The sequence below is a fragment of the Pristis pectinata genome, chromosome 31 (assembly GCF_009764475.1).
Source record: "Pristis pectinata isolate sPriPec2 chromosome 31, sPriPec2.1.pri, whole genome shotgun sequence".
In the NCBI taxonomy this organism is placed as follows: domain Eukaryota; kingdom Metazoa; phylum Chordata; class Chondrichthyes; order Rhinopristiformes; family Pristidae; genus Pristis; species Pristis pectinata.
In genome coordinates this window covers 4,917,991-4,938,196 of record NC_067435.1, presented here as the reverse complement: position 1 = coordinate 4,938,196, position 20,206 = coordinate 4,917,991, and the positions used below count along the sequence as shown (strand labels likewise).

At 37.2% G+C, this 20,206-nt stretch overlaps 1 protein-coding gene across 5 annotated transcripts in view; it reads left to right on the top strand.

Annotated features, from left to right (window-relative positions):
* Positions 1–20,206, top strand: part of rfx1a (regulatory factor X, 1a (influences HLA class II expression)) — a 109,338-nt gene that overhangs the window by 7,329 nt on the left and 81,803 nt on the right. For 3 of the 5 annotated variants that reach the window (XM_052042127.1, XM_052042130.1, XM_052042131.1), the window contains exon 2: positions 13,360–13,694. The exons of 1 other annotated variant lie outside the window; for it this stretch is intronic. In XM_052042127.1, coding sequence (XP_051898087.1) covers positions 13,409–13,694 — 286 coding nt within the window. In that variant the 5' untranslated portion in view covers positions 13,360–13,408. Of the gene's footprint in view, positions 1–1,354; positions 1,446–13,359; positions 13,695–20,206 lie in introns of those variants that run through there. One more of the 5 variants, XM_052042128.1, reaches the window with a different exon arrangement.

The window sequence follows — 20,206 nt, the reverse complement described above, 5'->3', positions numbered from 1 at the left end:
CCAGCCCCAAAGGTCCTCCTTTTGACAGCATAGCAGTTTTTATGCATGTTCTCAAAATGAGTAAAATGTTAATAATGTAGACAGTGCTTCTTCTTGAAAGCTAGAGTTTGGTAACTTAAGGTAAAAGTAATGATAATTATGTGCTGATGTCTAGTGTTTTGGGTTGGTGGGAGAAGTTTCAGAATTCTGCTCATAATTTAACTCAACTATCAATGTTGTAGCAGTGATGGAATATGAGGCAACCTGTCTTGCATGAGGAATTGGTTAGTAGCTAAGAGACAAACAGAAATAATGAACATGTACTTCAACTGGCAGCATTGATGGTGTTCCAACAGAGATTTGTCAAGCTGCCAAGTTTTGTAATTGTCGGACTTTAAGGAAGTTGCCCATGAAGTTGTAACTTGTGTGGCTTGGTTTTCACTGCAACAGTCAGGCAATTGCTCTAAGAAATCTTTAGCAACAGCAGTAGTGCTGTCATATGTGGACCGTGCAGTTAATCAAATTGAAGAATTCTAAGAGAAACAAACCAGGAAGTAAAAATCACAATTTTTAGCTAGTTTTTGAAAGATTTCTACAGACTTAAAGATTTGAATATACATTTTATAATTGATTTTTTTTTCAACATTATGCATTTGAATGTTATTTATTTTTCACAGTGATACATGAGAAATAAAACTAAAAATATCAGGGATACTCAAAAGGGCAAAAAATCAAAGGGGCGTTGGTAGGTATGTGGCAGAGAAAAAGTTGCAGGGATACAGGGAAATAAGGAAAAGGGGAATGGGATGATGGGATTTCTTTGCTGGTAGCTGGTATGGACCTTATGTGTTGTATTAAATAAGCAAGCATTTTGTAGGTGGTGTGTACTGCACAGTGTGGTGTAGGGAATATATTTTAAGGGTAGTGTCCTGGAAGATGGCAAGCTTCTTTTGAGAGTTGTTGGAGTTGCACTAATTTAGACAAATCAAACATATTCTATCAATTTCTGCCTTGTAGATGGGGGAAAGGATGTCAGGCAGTGCGCATTTGCCACAGGGTAATTTGACTCTGACCTGCTAATGTAGCCACGGTACTTATGTGGCCGATCCAGTTGATGTTGATGGTGGGGTGTTCACCAATGGTGATGCAATTGAATGTCAAGGATTGGTAGTTGAGCTCTCTTTGGATATGGCCATATCCCAGCACTTCGTCGTGCAAATGATACTTGCCACTTCTCAGTCATGCCTGAATGTTGGTTAAAGGTCTTGCTGAATGCAGATACGCACAGGTTCATTTTTTGAGGATTTGAACACGTTACCCGTCATCAGCAAATATCCCCACTTCTGACTTTTAGAACAGTTGAAGATGGTTGGGCTTAGGACACCACGATGAACAACTCTTGCAGTGATGCCCTGGGACTGGGATGATTGACCTCCAGCAACAACAACCACTTTCTTTTGTGCAAGGTATGACTCCAAACATTGAAATATTTTCTCCTTGATGCCTGTTGACTTCACTCCTATTAGGGCTCCTGGATGCCACACTTGGTCAAATGCAGTCTTGATGTCAAGTGCAATCACTCTCACCTCACCTCTGGAATTCAGCTCTTTGGTGTATGTTCAGACCAAGTCTGTGATGAGGTATGGAACCAGGTGGTCCTGGCAAAACCCAAATTTTGCATGGGTGAGTAAGTGCCTCTTGATAGCACTGCCAATGAAATCTTCAATCACTTTGCTGATGATTGAAAGTAGACCAATTCAGTCCCCTAGCCTCTGTTGTATCCAGTGCTCTCATGCATTTTCTGATGTTGTGTGCAGTGAATTGAGTTGGCTGGAGACTGGCTTCCATGATGATAGGGATTTCTGGAGGAAGGATGGATCATTTATTCAGCACTTTTGGCTGAAAATGGTTACCATTTTTTTAACCTGATTTTTAGCACTCATGTGCTGAGCCCTAGCATGGTTGATGAAGTTGATGCCTTGGAGCTGCCTCCTCTTGTTAACTGTTTAATTGTCCATCGCTGTTGATGAGGCGATGTGCAGGACTGCAGCGTCTTGATCTGATCTGTTGGTCATGAGATCACTTAGCTCTGTGTATTGCATGCTGTTTTCACTGTTTAGCTTGTCTGTAGTCCTATGTTGCAGCTTCATGAGCTCATTATTTTCTGGTATACCTATTGCTGATTCTGGTGTGCCCTTCTGCTTTCCTCATTGATCCCATGGCTTGATTGTAATGGTAGAGTGAGGAAATGCTGCACCAGGAGATTACAGATTATGCTAATGTACATTTCGTCTGCTGTTCATGATCTACAGTGTCTAATGGATACCCAGCTATGAGCTGCCAAATCTTTTCTGCGTCTTAACCTATTTTTCATAATTGTTGTGCCACACAAAGTGATGGAGCATGCCCTTGGGGTGAAGACTGGATTTTGTCTTCACAAAGACTGTACAGTCACTTCTACCAGGGGTATGTGCCAAAAGTAGTTTGATGAGGATGAGATCAAGAAGGTTTATCCCTCCAGTTGGTTCACTCACTAGCTGCCGCACTCCAGTCCTTCAGGTGCTGCCAAGCCTCTCTTGGTGATGGGTGTTGGAGTCCCCCACTCAGGAGTACATTCTGTGCCCTTGCAGTGCTTTTTAAAAGTTTTGTTCAACATGGAGTACTGCTTCACTAGCTGGGGTAAGATGGTAAGAGAAGGAGGCTTCCCTGCCTATGTTTGACCTGCCATGTGACTTCATGGGGTCTAAGTAAATATTGAGGACTCCAACCTGTATTCCCACCTGTATATCATTGAGCCTGCACCCCTGGTGGGTTTGCCCTGCCAGTAGGACTAGATATACCCAGGAGTTGTGCTAGAATAGTCTAACACATTGTCTGTAGGGTATGATTCTGAGTCCAGTAATGTCAGGTTTTTGCCTGATTTGTCTGTGAGGCAGCTGATGTTTGTGAGGAGGATTTTCTCATGTCCAAATTCACTACCTAGGTTGATCAAATGTAGTATGCCCACTTTTATTTATTCTTTCTCTGTTTGAATGGAATGGTAATAATACAACTAAATGGCTAGCTAGGTTATTCCAGAGGAGATTTAAGAGTCAACTACAGGGTGGTTCTGGAGTTTCATTTTGGCCAGACTGGGTAAGAATGAAAGACACTTGTGAACCATTTAAGTTTTTATGACAATCCAGTAGATTTTGTGGTAATTATTAGGGCTAGTTATTGTTTTTCCATATTCCAGATTATTAACTGAATTTAAATTCCACAGATGCTATGAACTGGGATGTCTATTATTAGCCCAGCCCTCTGGATGGGCCTCCACCATTCCTATCATGAACTATGCTTGTAGCCAGAAGGATACATAGGACAACATTGTTCTTCATGCAGCACCCCTTTTAAAGCACTGATGGAGAATTTGACCATGACTTTTCTGGCTATGTCTGGCATTTGCTCTTCTGGGTATTGCTCCTGCAGTGTTGATTGAGGAAGCAAGTTAACTTACTAACATGCCTACATCCTGTGTCCTTGCCAGGCCACACAAGATCAAACCTCCGAACATCCCTGATGTCAAGGGGGCCAATTCATCTCCCCACTCCCTGATTCCTACCAACTCCATAAACCAGGCAATAACCCAGCCTCTAATTTTCCCACACCCACCCATCCTGCATCATTTCCTGATGCAACTCAGATTCTTGATTTCTAATCTACTGGCTCCCTCAAGGCCGATCCCCACTCCCAGCCTCTTTTTCCCGTTCCCTTCTGGCTTCTGTCTCAGTTCCATCTCAGACTCTAATTTCCATGATCTTTAACTTTAGCTAACAACCTTTTCTGTGTTTTTTGGTAATATTTATCAAAAATCTTCCAAAAGCCCTTCAAATAAAAGTCACAGAGGTATCCTGTCTGTTACTTTCATTTCTTGAAAAAATGAATCATGTCAAGACTTGCAAACGAACATCAACAGAAAATTGAAGTTATGCCATTCAGAGATGATGTTAGAAAATTGAAACCCTCCTGCAAAATGTTGATAGTTAGATCAATCAAAAATGTTCACTGTGTTAGGGGCTATGGAACAAAGACAGATAAATGGACTGAAGATACAAAGCAGCCATCTAATTGAATGATGGTACGTGCTTGATTCTGATCCTATATTCTAGCCGGTTTTTCTCTGCCTGGATTCCAGTGTGGCATCTGTAAATTTAAATAAGGCCTTAAGTTTCATTGTGAAAGGTTGATCTTAAGTCTGTTAATGATAATGTAGGAAATCAGAGTGGGCCATTCAGTAGATCATAGCTGAAATTCTGTAATAATTTCAGTTTCTCATCGCATGTCTAATTTGCATAATTCCGTAAGGGCCAATAAATCTGTTGATCTCAAGTCGTGAATATATTTATCATTCTACCTAGAGTAGAGAATTCTAAAGAGATAAGCAGAACTGTGGAGGCCACAAACCCTACTATGAAATGCAATGGGCATTTTTGTGTAGTAAGGTTATATTCCCCATTTTTATTTTCATTTTTAACCATCCCACTGCAATAGCTCTGTTTGTCTTTGGGAGTTAAGTTCAAGGTAATAATTTCATTAAAAAATGAATTATTAAACTGTGATTGAAACTCTACATTTGAAAAATCTGTAAATATTGTAGATGCCACTTTTTGTGTTGTTCATGTACTGCTTCAGTGATGCAAATTGTATGAAAGCCAGAAATCTGAAACATTGGAAATTATAGGAAAGTACAGGCTGTCAACTGAAGTAACAATAAGAAATCTTGATCATTAAGAATTATGTGAGGAAAAATAACCTAAGATAATAAAGTACCAAATTCTTTTTATTAAAGTCATTTTGTGACATATAGATTTTCCACTTTGCTGTTTCCATAAGAGACACATATCTTTACGTTATGTCATGAACATAAATTGATGTAAAATTAAAACAAACCTTTTGTTAAAGTGAGACTTATCTAACCTCCCAAAGAGTGAATTTTGGCATAATTACCTATTGCATTTTATTCAATGTGCATATTTACTTTCTCCAATGTTTTTATTAGCTTATGCAAGCACCTATAAATATTATACATTTATGTATATCTTTAGTTTCTATGTCATTGATGGATCAGTAACAGTAGACCAGTATCATTTCTGATACTGCTCACTTTATTCAGAAGGAAGGACGCCCAGGAGACTAATTGTCTGGCTTGGTCAAATCACTTCACAGCTTAAGTTGAATAAGGTAGTAGTTATCTCTGCTTGATTATTGTGACCTTTGTGCAGTTTACAGAATCTAAAACACACATCTTAAAGCCTTTGATTTCCACATAGAATGGCACAGTGGTGTATCCAGTAGCACTGCTGCCTTAGGTCCAGCAAGCCTCGCGTTTGATCCTAACTTCCAGTACTGTCAGTATGGAATTTTCGTGTTCTTCCTGTGACTGCAAGGGCTTCCTCCAGCTCCTCTGGTTTTCTTCCATATCCCAAAGATATGGGGTTGATTAGTTAATTGGCCACTGTAAATTGCCTCTAGTGTGTAGGTGATTGGTAGAATCTGGGAGGAGTTGATGGGAATGTTGGGAGAATAAAGTGGGATAAATGCAGGATTAGTGCCAATGGGTGTTTGATGGTCAGCACGAACTCAGTGGGCTGAAGGGCCCGTTTCTATGCTGTATGACAGTATGACTCAAATTCCTTGTACCACCATGAATATTATAAATACAATACAAGATTCCAAACAGCCTGTTTTAATCTGTTGGATCTCAAGGCAATACCCATCATGCTACAGTTCTTAGGGTCTGAACATCTTTGAGAACTATTGATGAAGCTGCCCAGGCAATGTGACAAAGGAATCTAAGAACACTGAGACCTATGTTCAATTCTGAAAGCTCTTTCTTACAAAGTCAGATGCCAGAATGCCATTCAACATGAGAAATTTTACAATGGAAAAGTAAGAAAGAAAGGGAACAGTTAGACAAATGATCAACTGGATGGAAACAGCAACACTGGATACATCAATACCAAATGCTGTTGCATCTATTTGCACACCTATGAAGAAATTGAGTAGTAAGTAAAATAGTTGTTTTATCTATTTCTCCTGGAATAATTTTGGTCCCTTCAAAATGCTTTGAACATCAGCCAGACAGAAGGGTTTATCACGAGCCATGATGGAAAAGTTTATGGTCCCATGACTAATTGAATTGCTATGGTTTTGTTTCCCATGACTAATTAAATTATGAGAAGAGGATGCTATACCAGAGGACAATTGGCTTATTAGGAGAGGCCATTTGAATATCTTTGTTCGTTTTTCAGAACAAAGAATACAGGTAAATATTTTCAAGTAGAAATGTTGTAAGGTTTGGAGTTTTTTTTCTATTATTCTCTTCCAAGTGGTGGTCTGTTACAGAAGTTCTTTATAAACTCAAGGAACTAATAATGCCAGTTATTAATTATGATGAACTGAATTAAAGGGTATCTGTGCTTTATGTCATGTATAAATACTTTAGCCATGGAGCAGGTGAATTATATAGATGCTGTAACTTCTCTTGGAAGTGTGTAATTTATATTTCATATCACTTTTATGGATTTGTTTAACTTCATAATGTTTTATGCTGATCAAGATGAGAAAATGGATTTTCTTTTCTACTTTTTGCACAGATTATAATCAGAAATTCTGAGGTAAGGTATAGAACTGGTCAGATATAGAGTAAAGCTCTTTGCATTCTGGCTTGCTGTAATCCAAGAAATCTAATCTACTGTGGTTTTCTTCCAAGCTGATTCACTATGACATATGGTTGTCCAGAAATCAGAAAGAGTATGAATTTATGCAGAAAGAACTTGAATTTGTGAGGCTGGTCTTGTTAAGAGAAAGTAATGTTTTCACAAATTAAATAGGGATCACTCTGTTTTTAGGGTGCTTGATGCAGTTGGAGACAGTTGTGGAGAGTCTTTCATGGTTCTTTGTCTGGAATCCTATCCAATCACACCTTTTGGAAAATGATTTGCATTTGTGCAGATGTTGAACACCTATTGTAACTGAATTGAATGTAGGCCAGCAAATGAATGACATATACTTGGGTACATATTAATAATATAAATTTACCAGAGGGTAGAGGGCACTTGTGAAATTGCTCCTCTTCGAGTCACTGGTTTTAAGAGACGACAGAAGTGAATTGGCAGAAAAAAATGCAGTACCACAGTTCTTTCCTCACCAAAATACATCCCAAAGTCTCTTTGAATGTTCAATCCCAGGAGACACTTTTTGTTTTTTCAGTGGCTCCTCCAGGTGTACAACTGAAAAAAGTATGCTTTTTTTTAATATGTGCTTTGGATTTTGCTACCAAAAAAAATTATGATTTATTCACAATTGCAGATTCCTGTGTCCATCAGAACATTTCAAGAAGAACTGAACAACTCCATGCCCTCCCCCCCCCCCTCCTTTTTCCCCCCACCCCTGCTCCCCAGAATATGTTCTTGAGTCAGTTAGCAGGAGTTGTTCGATCAACTCACAATTATGGCTGGGAATTTAAATCAATTATTTCCATTATCTAGTTTACTAGATTCATAATTTATAATCAATTTATGATGAATAAAAACTTTCACACTTGTTCTACTTGAGATGATTCCTGACCCTCTGTTTGATGACTGGAGTAATTGGGTTTTGTTATTGCGTCAACATCAATTTCACAAGGAATCAGTTGCTTGCCATGGTACCTTGTATGTCAGTTCATCAGTGGAATCAACAAACTTCAGTAACTTTGATGTTAAATACTATTTTTCTCTCCTCAAATAAAAAGAGAAAATGCTGGAAAAGCATAGCAGGTTAGGCAGCATTTATGGAACGAGACATGGAGTTAACAATTCAGGTCAAAGAACCTTGCGCAGGATCTGCAGTTTGTTGATTTTCATTTTCTATCCTTGTATTGTCTTCTTTTTGCTCTCTCCTGTGCACTTCGCAACATAGCACATATTAATGTAATTTAACCTTGCCAGCATCCATGCGCATGCACGTCCACATTTTTGGGAGTGTGAGCCCACTTTTACTTTCCTTTCTCCAATATATTCTCATGTTTTTTCTTCATTCCTTTATCATCATAATGTACATTCACTCGTGAAAATAGAATTCCTGCTATCATGAAATTATTGGGGATAATCATATTGATATCTCGCCCTTAATGGAGAACTATCTGAGGGGGTGATGAAAACCTTCCCGCTTAATGAGGCCTTCACACTGACTATAATTTCAACCATTTGCCCCACTCAAACCACTGCAGGGCAGTTTTGTCTTAAAGCAGCCTGTTTTTCTGCTCCTTTTCCAATTATTTCAAATGTCTCACATTATTCCATCCCTCGTGCCTCATATGTTTATTTATTCTTTATTTTTCACCAAAATATCACCTCAAACTTCTCAGTGAGATTTCTGATTTCCTTTCTCAGCCTTGGCACTGAGTGACTCCTCATCCTTATTGTTTCAACCTTCAACTCAGCTCTTTTCCTCTCTTTTCTGAGTTCACTGGCCTCCTCATATCTCACCCTATGTAGAACATTCCATCCATTTTCATGGGTACATTTATGGTTCGATTTGATCTTGCCATTTCATGTGGCCTTTCTAACCTGTTTGTGCTTTATCACTCATTATGCAATCTGATAATCTGATAATCAAACTGTTCTTTATAGATATCTATCCCAGTAAAAATCCTTCTCTCAAAACTTTTACTATTGCACTTTTAAATTCCTAACTGGCTAGCCTAAGGTCATTATGATGCCAACTCAACTACTGAATGCTAAATTACACTGATGTCTTTAAACCCATTAAACCATTCTCACTCACTCGCTCACACACAATAATTTGTGCCACTTCAAGCATTGTTTAATTTTGTACTCTATTACTAGGAATAATTATTATTTAAAGAATCTTGTGATGACCACTCCTCTTCTCCATCCCAAATGATCCCTTTGTGCTTGACCATCACCTCCAGTAGGTTCAAGGAGTTCATGGATTTAATTTTATCAACAAGATTTGATATTATCAATTCAACTGATTCTGTCTTTCACCTTCCTTTCCCTTTCCCACCAGCCAGACCTCTTTCCCCAAATGTTTCCTACTGATTTTGTCCTGAAATCACATTTTTATTCTATCCCATCTCCAGTCTTCATTCCCCAAGCTTATCCTGATCACTCTGATCACTTTATCTTATTGCACCTAAACTACACTTCTCTTCATTGACCCAGTGTTGGCTACATCTTTACTTTCACAACTACATATGTATTTTGAACAGGAAATTGATTTAGATGTGCCTTGTATGTGTTGTTTGATATAACTGCAAATGCCATCAAATACAAGTAATCTTTGTAAAAGGAATGATTTATATCTTGTATGGTCTCAATTATGTTTCAGAATACTTTGTTTACAGTGCAGTTTCTTTACATCCAGTACTTTAGAGTATTTCTTAAGCTGTAATGAATATGAGGAGAGAACATGAAAGTAGCCATTTTTTCATTATTGACAGTGCTTTTGTAACAATGATTTCAAATATTTAAATGAACATTTTGAAATTTCTTATCAACTCCTTCACAAATCAAATGTGCAGGTTTACACTGTCAGGGCTGGTGATAGCATGAAATGACCCAGATTTTGCATCAGTAGTAACAACAAAAGTAGTAATACTGTGATCACTACTGTGATTAATACTGTAATCACATAGTAACACTGTGATTGTCCCATGGAAATGTCAACAATCTTTACACACATAGCAAGTCGCAGTTGCAGTCGGTGATCCCTTGTGCTTTCAAGAACTGCACTGTTTGCAGCCTTCTCCAACCCAATCGATCTAAAAATCACTTAACTTACTTGAATTTAAGCTATTCAAAAGTAGTTATGCTATAAAGTGTATTTCGGCTTCTATTTTAATCACGTATACATGTTCCAATTTTTATCTAGAATTTTGTATAATGTTCTAAATGTTAATTTTTTAAAAAATCGTTTTTGATTTCCTGTCTATGAGAATGTGTTGGACTGCTCAACTGACCTGGATGAAATTACTGCTGCCTCAGATCCCAAGGAACCAGCACCTGACAGCAGCAGGAATCAGAAAAGGGGAAATTTGTACCTAGTGATTGCTAAAATGTGGGTATTCTTTGCAAAGGAAGCTCTCACTACTGGTTCAATTAATTGTGTGGGGCATCAGAAATGTGGGTATCAGAAATTCATTTTATTTAAGTCTAATTTCTACCAATATCCCATCCTTAATTATGAATTTTAAACAGCTTTTCAACTAAATGTTTAAATAAAGCCTATTCATCTTTTTTCTTAATGGGTTTTTCAGGGTGAGGGACAGAAGCAACTTCACTGCCCTGTGGAAACTAATCTTTTTTCCCTGTGTGATTGCTTATCCAGCTGTAGTAAATGGGTGGAAAGTTTTCTTCCATTGAGTAACATTAGGTAATTTTGTGTATTAATTTGAAAGAGGATTTTATTTTATATCAATTCTTTATTGTATATAGAGGACAATTATTGTAGGTAAAGAGTTTTTTGAGGTGTATGATATCTTTATAAGACTTGTCATTCACATGCATGCAATCCTTGTCGGTTTTTTCTGGCAATCAAGAACCTGTGGACAGAATTTTGCTGTTAGAAAATAAAACATCAATTTTGCTTAAATAGCCATGTGTATAGTGCTCCTGCGAGGGAGAAGTAATGTGCAGATTCCGTATATTTATGCATGCATTTGAGCTATTGATCCATCTAAGGAAAATGCTGATTTTTTTTCAAGGAACAAATCAATGTAATTTATTGTCTTCAGAAACTTAGAAATTTACCAACCCACCAGTGTTTTTTCTATCATCTATTGCTGATAAATATCAGGAATCCACCAATGAGCCAAACAACATATTCTACCCCTCTGTCTGGCAAAAACCCAGTTAGTCCTCCATAGTGTCGTCAAACCAAAGGACTTTCCCTCTATTGTCAGATTCCCAATACTACTATCCAGTATTTCTAAACCCACAACAATAACCTGCCAAATTCTTGCTCTGTTTACCTGATGCTACCTGATTTATAAAACACCAATTTATAGCTATGCTTGATGCTATTCCCAATTCCCAAATAAATATGAATGGGCTACCTCTTACCCAGTATATTTCCATACAATGCTGGTTGTAAGAAGGGAATCAAAATTAAGTGCGGGTGTAAAGGCTACTCGGTGCTGGTTAATCCCCATGAGCCAACTAAAGTCCCAAATACCTGTTAATAAAAGTAGAAATTGATTTATGTGTTACATAAATCAATGATTCTACCAATGCATTGTGCATTATTTGGAATGTTACTTTTTTAAATTAAAATATAAATATCTTGATTCATTGATAAATGTGCTATATTTGCCCATTTATGCATTTTTCATTGTTGTTTTCTCATATTACAGAAGGAAAATCAACTTAAAATTAAAAACTGAGAGCATATATTGATGTAGTTGAATTAACAATCTAATCTGTAACTGACCTTGACCTTTCAATTAACACACACTAGAACTTGGTCATAAATAATCATTTAATTGTAACAAAATTTTTTTTTGTATTGGATATCCCTCCTTCCCGCTTTCAGGAGGAGTAGTGTAAATTTCCATAATGTTTTGTTCACAATATGCAGCATACCAATTTTTTGGTAGAGCATATATTTCTGTACATAGAGGAAAAGCACAGAAAATATTTAACATGACAGTAAAAGAGATTCCTTAAAGCAATTTGCCTTAAACTTCCAGTGCAATTATTGTTCACATGACATTGGGTGTGGTGAAAGTTCTGAGCAGTATGGGCGATAATTGTTTTTACCATCCCACTTAGTATTTTCAATTACCACCTCCTTTAATTTTAATTGTCAGAATGTTTGAGTTTGAGCAGGCTTGCACTCATTAGCTTTTAAACTCAGAATTTAATTTGGAAAATTAGTGATGAATTGAATAATGTAATTTGTATCATTGACCAATTACAATGCATTACTAATTCGAGGTGCAGTGATTACTTATTTATTAAAAGTCAAGTATAGGTGATGGCAACACTGAAAAACAAAGTTTGCCTGTAAGATTAAAACAGTATTCATATTACACCAAAGTCTTGCACCTTATTGCACTGCACTTTCTCTGTAGCTGTGACACTTTACTCCGTACTGTTATTGTTTTTACCTGTACTACATCAATGGACTCTGTACTAACTCAATGTAACTGTACTGTGTAATGAATTGAGCTGTACAATCGGTATACAAGACAAGTTTTTCACTGTACCTCAGTACAAGTGACAATAATAAACCAATCCAATCTTATTTCATTATTAGCAAAGGAAAAATGTATTGATGCCAGGTACAATTATGTGTGTGTTACCTGTACATGGAATATCTACATAACTCATTGAACAGATGGTACATTTAAGAGTTTTGAGCCTGGATTATGTTATTGTAACATGAAGATCAAGGTTCTGAGCACATTAATAGAAATCCTTTTTATTGACCTCTGTATAATGTTTACAGAGATCAACTGTACTTTTTAAATGCTTACTTGAGCCAGGAGCAAAGATAGATAACCATGATTGGAGCTATAATATTGATTAGAGAGTATGTATACCTCTTGTGCATTGATCCTGGCATCCAAATATTAATATGCCTTTTCAAAGTTTTTTTTCATTGCAATATTATTTGATGAAACTCAGACAGGATACCTCAGAGTATTAAGCACTGGACTCGGTCATTTCCTTTCATTTTACAGGTGTAACTGTGGGAGGGACTGAGTATAGTTCATGTTCTTTCAGTGGAGAGAAATTGACAGGAAAGTCATCTCAGGAGAGAGTTCTTTTTACTGTATTCCTTTGCATCATTGAAATGTTACAGAAGGAGAGCAGTAAGCAAGTTACCCACTTGAGGGATAAATAGGTATTATATGGATAGAGAAGAACAAAGAAGAAAAACAAAAATGAGAGGGTGAGCGTGCTTTTTTTTAAAAAAAAGTTCCTTGCACCTCTTTACTCTTTCGCTCTTCTAGATCCCAGTTGCTGTCACCTGTTGTTACATTTCTTTCTTTAGATGTTTTAGCTTGAAAATTTGTACAGTTTCTTTAATCAGTTGGTAGAGATGTAATTCTGCAATCATTCTCTAATATGCGACAGATCATAGAAATTTTTACTATTCAAAGCAATTGGCAGTTGCAGATTACACAATGATGCCACGGATGCTCATTCTTCAGCACCCATTGCACATAAATGGGTTAAAACAAATATAGTAACACATTTTAAATATGGTAGGGTTGGCATGACATTGCCATTGCATTGTTAAAACATAATGAAAAATGGTAGTGAGAAATAGCTCATTACAGTCAATGAGTCTTGATAAATTCTTAAATTCTTTATCTTGCTTTCTTAGTGGACAAGGTGGAGAGTTCCATTTAACACTACCACCTGCAGAGGTTGGTATGGCAACACAGGCCTACGTTACAGAACTCCCACCAGCTCAACAACAGCAGCAGCAACAGCCACAGCAGCAACAGCAACAACCAAACCAGCAACAGTATGTTACAGACTTGCAGACTGGTGCACAACCATCACAGCAGCAGCAACAACAACAGCAGCAGCAACCAACACCATCCCAAAAACAGTATGTCAATGAGCTACAGGTATCGCAACAACAGCAACAGCAGCCTTCTGCTCAGCTCTCACCAGTAACAGCACCACAGCAGTATATTGTGGTTACAGTATCAGGTGAGTACAGCTTAAATGTTCAAGAGAAACATCTGTGAGCAATATTTTGCCGATCTCACTTCATGAATACATAGATGTACTATCCCATAGATGTACTATCCTTGTTATTGCTGTCTCTGGCCATAAAACTGTTCTCTTTATAAAAAGAGAATACATTCTGATATATCCGCAGAAGGTTGGAAGTGTATTTCAATCTGAACTGTGGCATTTCTTTATTGAGGATTAGGTTTTCCAAAAGTATTAGTATCTGGAACCAGCAAACTAAATCATGGTGGTATACAATATTTTTCTCACTACTGAGGCGATTTATTATTTCTGTTGCTTTCATATGACCTTTATGGTAGAAACTTGCTATCAGTTAAGACAAAAGAACCGCACTAGGAGAAATGATCCAATATGCCTGAGCAATTTGACATTGTCGTATGTTTAACCAGCACAGTCAAGCAAAGAAAAATCTGTTCAGATTTTCTATATTGGTCTATGTTATTAAAGAATTAATGAATTTCATTTTATTACTGCTGAGAGAATATAACACCTTAGGTACTTCTGTGAACTTGTATGCAGAATTGAAAAATGGTTTTATTTAATTGGCCATGTTTGTAATTTGACCGACAAAAGAGTAAATTAAGGATTCGGCTTTCTTAATTAGAAAATAAGTTGACCAAGCAGCTAGCAGTCAATTCTTAATCAAGAATTAATGCGAGAAAATACATGGAAGTAGGTTAGGTAGCTGTAATAGCAAATCAACAATTAACTTTTGGTTGTATATTGTGAGAGCCATTATGCCACATTTAACAGACACGTGGGTTTCACAGTTGGTTGAACAATTGATTTATATGACTACCTTTTTAGTCAAGCTTTTAGGAGTTTCCTTCAAATTTGTTATGCTAAGCCCTGTAGAGGCTTTCAAACTCAGCCTTGTGAATTAAAGAGATTTATGGGTAATTTGGTACTTAGTGAAATTAAATAAATGTAAAATTCTAAATCATGGAAATGATTCAACTTTTATATAAAACTTTTAGCAAGTTATTAAACACTGAATGAACCAAGTGCCACAGCCAATGGCATCAGAAATTGTACTTGAGGAGGTTGCTACTTTTATAGTAAAACTCTGACATCCTGCTATACACCTTTTTGGAAATCATGATGATTTGGCAACTGGCTGACTGGTGATGTTTGCTGCACTCCCTCTCAACTCACCAGGGTCCCAGTTCCCACGCTCTCAAAAAGTGAATTAAAAAAGGGTTGATGTATTAATGGGTATAATATCCAATTGTCAGGAAAATCTCAGTCTGGCACCTCTAAAGTCCCGAGTGTGACAGATTATCAGAGTTTTAATATAATACTTTGGGCCACTACATAGATTTTTCCTTTTCCTATTTTTTTTGTCTTTTTTTCTCTAAAATCCTGCTGAATCCTGTTTTTCTTTATTTCTTTGGCACATAGAATCATTATAAGTCTCATCTAAGAATGGAGATAAGAACTTAAGACAAATAATCCTTTAAATTGCCCCTAAATTTTTGTCACGATGCCTTGGTTTCTTGAACTTTCTTAAGCTGTATCCAAATGAGTGAAATTTTATTCATAGAAGATATATATGGTTTGAGATCAGATGATTTTGCTTAGTCAAGCTGAGCTGCCCACTGGAGAAAGTGCTTTTGGTTCGGTATACACTTGTAGTCATTGTTTCATGTTGACCCTTGAATGATATAGTTTAGCAAGGCTGATATTGTGACTTATTGCTTAAAAGAGAAAAGAAATAGTAATTTAACTTCACTTTTTGTTCAGAGGTATTTTGAAAATAATATTTAAATAATATTTTTTGAAAGGCCAAATTTCAGACTTGAACTGTACTGCTGTCACAAAACAACAGATTTCATGATGTGTAAGTCAATGATAATATTTCTGATTCTGAGAGTACCTTCTCTTTTGTCAGACAAAACTCATTATCCTGGGCATCCCCTTTGGTGGATGTGGCTTTGGAGTACTTGAGAACTAATTTGGATCTGTTAAATTCTTTGAGATACAAAGGGATTACACAGCCCCCATTATGTTATAGATTAACCTTGAACAATTCCAAAATTTAATTTTGTTGGATTAGAAAAAGGCATTTTTGGTTTAGTGTTTCTAATGCTTGGAAAATACTGCTACGGACTTTGCAGTTCTCAGCATTTACAAGTTTTACATGGTGAAACTGACAGCAACTTCAGAAGAATGTACATGCAGTATCTCCTAATAGTATATGGGCAATGCTACCATTTATTGCCCCTTTTCAAGGTAATACAACCTTCTCAAGAATTAAAAAAAGTAGCATTGACGTTGAGAAAGTGGTGGTGAGCTATGAGTAAATAGATCTGGAATATTTGTATTCTATAACTTGTAGCAAGTAATGATAAAGGAATAGTGATTTATTTCAAAGAAAGAATGGCACTTGACTTGGAGGAGAACGTTCAAAAGCTGGTGTTTCCATGTGCCTGCTTGTTCGTGGTGAAGGGCGTAGATTTCTGAGCTGTTATTGAGTAGCCCTGATGACTTGTTGCAGTACTTTGGCAGACAATATATACTGTAGTCCCCATCATTAGAAAGGATGTGGAGACTGTGAAAAAGGTGAAGAAGAGGTTTACCAGGATGCTGCCTGGATTAGAGGGTATGAGCTGTAAGGAAAGGTTGGACAAACTTGGGTTGTTCTCCCTAGAGCATCAGAGGCTGAGAGGTGACCTGATAGAGGTTTTTAAAATTATGAGATGCATGGATAGGGTAAATGGTCAGAATCTTTTCACTAGGATAGAAAAGTCAAGCATCAGAGGATGTGCTTTTAAGGTTGGGGGGATGTTTAAAGACGACGTGAGGGGCAAGCTTTTAAAGCAGAGTGGTAGGTGCCTGGAATGGGTTGTCGGGGTAGTAGTGGAAACAGGCAGTTTGGTGGAGTTTAAGGTGCTTTTAGATAGATGCATGAATATGAAGGGAATGGAGGTATATGGATGATACACAGGAGGATGACATTTAATATAAATTGGCATCAAATTGGCACAACATCATGGGCCAGTGCTGTACTATTCTATGTATTCACAGTAGTGCTGATAGTAGAAGGAGGTGAAGTGCCAATTAAATACACTGTTTTGCTTTGGATGTTCTGGAGTTTGTGTTATTAGAACTGCACTCCACTACACTTCTAACTTGTGCCTTATGGATGGTAGAAAGGATTTTGAGGTCTGGAGGTGAATCACAACCTCTGGCCTCTTTCTGTAGAAGGGGCTCTATGAGAGTAATGCAGCTGGAAAAGGGTAGGTAGAGATGGTCACTGTCCTGCACTTCTGTGATTCATGCTACTTGCCACATAAGCCCATGCTGGAATGTTGTCCAGGTCTTGCAGCATACAGGTATAGCTGCTTATTGTTCTGTGGAATTGCAAATCTAATTGAATTATGCAATCATCATCAAACATCTCTATTTCTGATCTTGTGATGAAAGGAAGGTTATTGATGAAGCAGTTGGAGGTGGTTGGGACTAAAACACTGCTCAGAGGAATTCCTGCAGTAATTGACCTCCAACAACCAGAACCATTTTCCTTTGTGCACGGTACATCTTCAATTAGTGGAAAATGTTCTGTTTGATTTCCATCTATTTCAGTTCTACCAGGTTTATTTGATGCCACTTTGTGTGGGACTGTATACAGAGACTAGTCAGTTACATGCCCAATACTGTATAAGTCAAATATGATACAGTACTTGCCTTGGATGCAGTTCAGAAAAGATTCGTAATTGTTTTTATGTATGAAGGGGTTGTCATGAGAAAAGATTGAGCAGATTAAGCCTATATACTCTGGAATTTAGAAGAAAGTGGAATGATCTAATTGAACACAAGATTCCATCAGGGCTTGATAGGGTGGTGGATTCTTGAACCAGGAACAGTGTCAGGATAAAAGATAACCCACTTAAGACTACGATGAGGAAAATATGTTTTCCGAGACTCATGAATCCTTGGAATTTCTTACTGCAGAGAACTATTGATGCTGTGTCATTAGGTATATTCCACACTAAGATTTTTGGACTACAGAGGGATCTCAGAATGTGGAGTTGAAGGCAATGATCACAGGCGAAGGGAACCTATTCCTATTTCTGGTGTTATTTCTTTCTTTCTTTTCCAATCTTTTAATTAATTTTCAAATTAATAAACATAACGGTAGTAATTATACACATGATACAAAGAGATCGGGATTACAATAATAATAGTTAATGTATACAGACACAAAGAGTAAAATGTGTAATCTGAACCTCCCAATCTCTTGAAAATTGAGCATGAAAATGATTTTTAAAAATTTGATTATATGAAAAAAAACCCAAACCAAAAAAAAACAAACCAAACAGTAATAATAAACAAAAAGTAACCAAAAACTAAACAAAAGCTGGGCTGTCGTATCTGGTGTTATTTCTTACATTCTTACCAGCCTGTTGTTTATTTTTATCCTATCCTCTAACTTTATTACTTTTTCCTTTCTGTGACTTTGGCGGTGTTCTCCAGATCAGGCCTTCAGCCTCATCAAAAAGATGTAGTACTGCTGGTCATTATAATTTTAAGTGGTTTGACTAAAAAACAAAAAAATTAAAGCATTGTGCATTAGAAAGTAAATCAAATACAAATGTTCAATTTCATGAATGTTGTTAAGAAATGTGATTTTTTTTGACTAAGTTAATGGAACAGAAGCAAAGGTAAATTTTTATTCATAGCGCATGTACTCAGCTTTCAGTGATAATCAAAAATATGTGGAGATATGATGCTATAGTACTGTTTGTATATTCTTGGGTCTTCAATTAATGAGAAATCCATAAAGAAACCTTCAGTTTTTAATACCTCTGTGACCCAGGTGCTTGTTTTCCATGTGTAGAAAACATCTAGCATTAACTTAATCCAGGTTGGTATTTAGTTTCACTTATCCTGTTTGGATCAAAAGATTTCAGGTCATATTGACTTTGTTTCATTCATTCTAAATGATGAAATAAACTGCCAGTAATTTATATTAATGGTCCTGCCATGTGACTGCATTGGGTTTTATAATGTATGATGTACTCTTTAGAGCTGGATAAATCTGGCAGTTTCAAAAAATAAGAAAGATGTTCCACTGATTTGAGCAATTTAGTACATTGTGAACCTCACCTATGTAAGATTATTGTCTGCCATTAATCAGCAGTAAATATTATAATGCTTCATTGTGATAGAATGGTGAAGAGCTTTGTGCTTTGAGTGTACATCATGCAGTATGACTGTTATCACTTGATCTCTATAGAGGCATAGATTCATAGAGGTTCAAGTAGTTATATCGTGGAAACAGGCCCTTTGGCCCAACTTGCCCATGTAAGGTGGCTTTCTACATTAAACCTATTTGCCTGTGTTTGGCTCGTATCCGTCTTAATCTTTCCTGTCCGTATACAGTATCTGCTGAAATGTCTTTTAAACATTATAATTGTATCTGGCTCTATGACCTCCTCCGGCAGCTTGTTCCATACATGCACCACCCTCTGTGGAAAACCTTGCTCCTCAGATCCCCTTTAAATCTTTCTCATTTTATACCTACGCCACCTAGTTTTCTACTCCCTTGCCCTGGGAAAAAGACTGTGACTATGTACTTATCTATGCCCCTCATAATCTTATAAACCTCTATTAGGTCACCTCTCAGCTTCTTTTGCTCCAGGTAGAACAGTCCCAGCTAATCCAATATCTCATTATAATTCAAGCGCTCCAATCCAAGCAACATTCCTGTGAATCTTTTCTGCACCCTCTCTAGCTTAATCACATACTTAATAGGGGGAGTTAATGGCACAGTGGTATTGCCACTGGATTAATAATAGAATTTAGAATATAGAACAGTACAGCACAGGAATGGGTCCTTTGGCCCATGATGTCTGTGCCAGCCATGATGCTAATTTAAATAATCCGATCTGCCTGCACATGATCTGTATCTCTCCATTCCCTGCCTGTTCGTGTGTCTGTCTATATGCCTCTTAAATGTTGCAATTGTATCTGCTTCCATCACCTCCCTGGCAGTGTGTTCCAAGGCACCTACCACTCTCTGTGTAAACAAAAATTTTGCCTTCCAAATCTCCTTTAAACTTTCCCCATCACCTTAAGTCTATGCCCTCTAGTATTTGACATAAAGTCTCCAACTATCTACCCTATTTATACCTCTCATAATTTTATATACAAACAATATAAACAGCATGCAATAGAGTCTAGCGATCCCAAAGCCAACAGATCAGATCTAACCACTGCAGTCCTGCCACATCCAGTTGTGAATGGTGGTGGACAATTAAATATGTAGGAAAAGGCTCCATAAATATCCCCATTCTCAATGATGGGGAAGCCTGGCACATCAGTACAAAAGAGAAAACAAGCACTTGTAAGAATCTTCAGCTAGAAGTGCCAAGTGGATGATCCATTCTGCTTCATCCAATGATTCCCAGCATGATAGACGCTAGTCTTCAGCCAATTCAATTCACTGCACACAATATCACAAA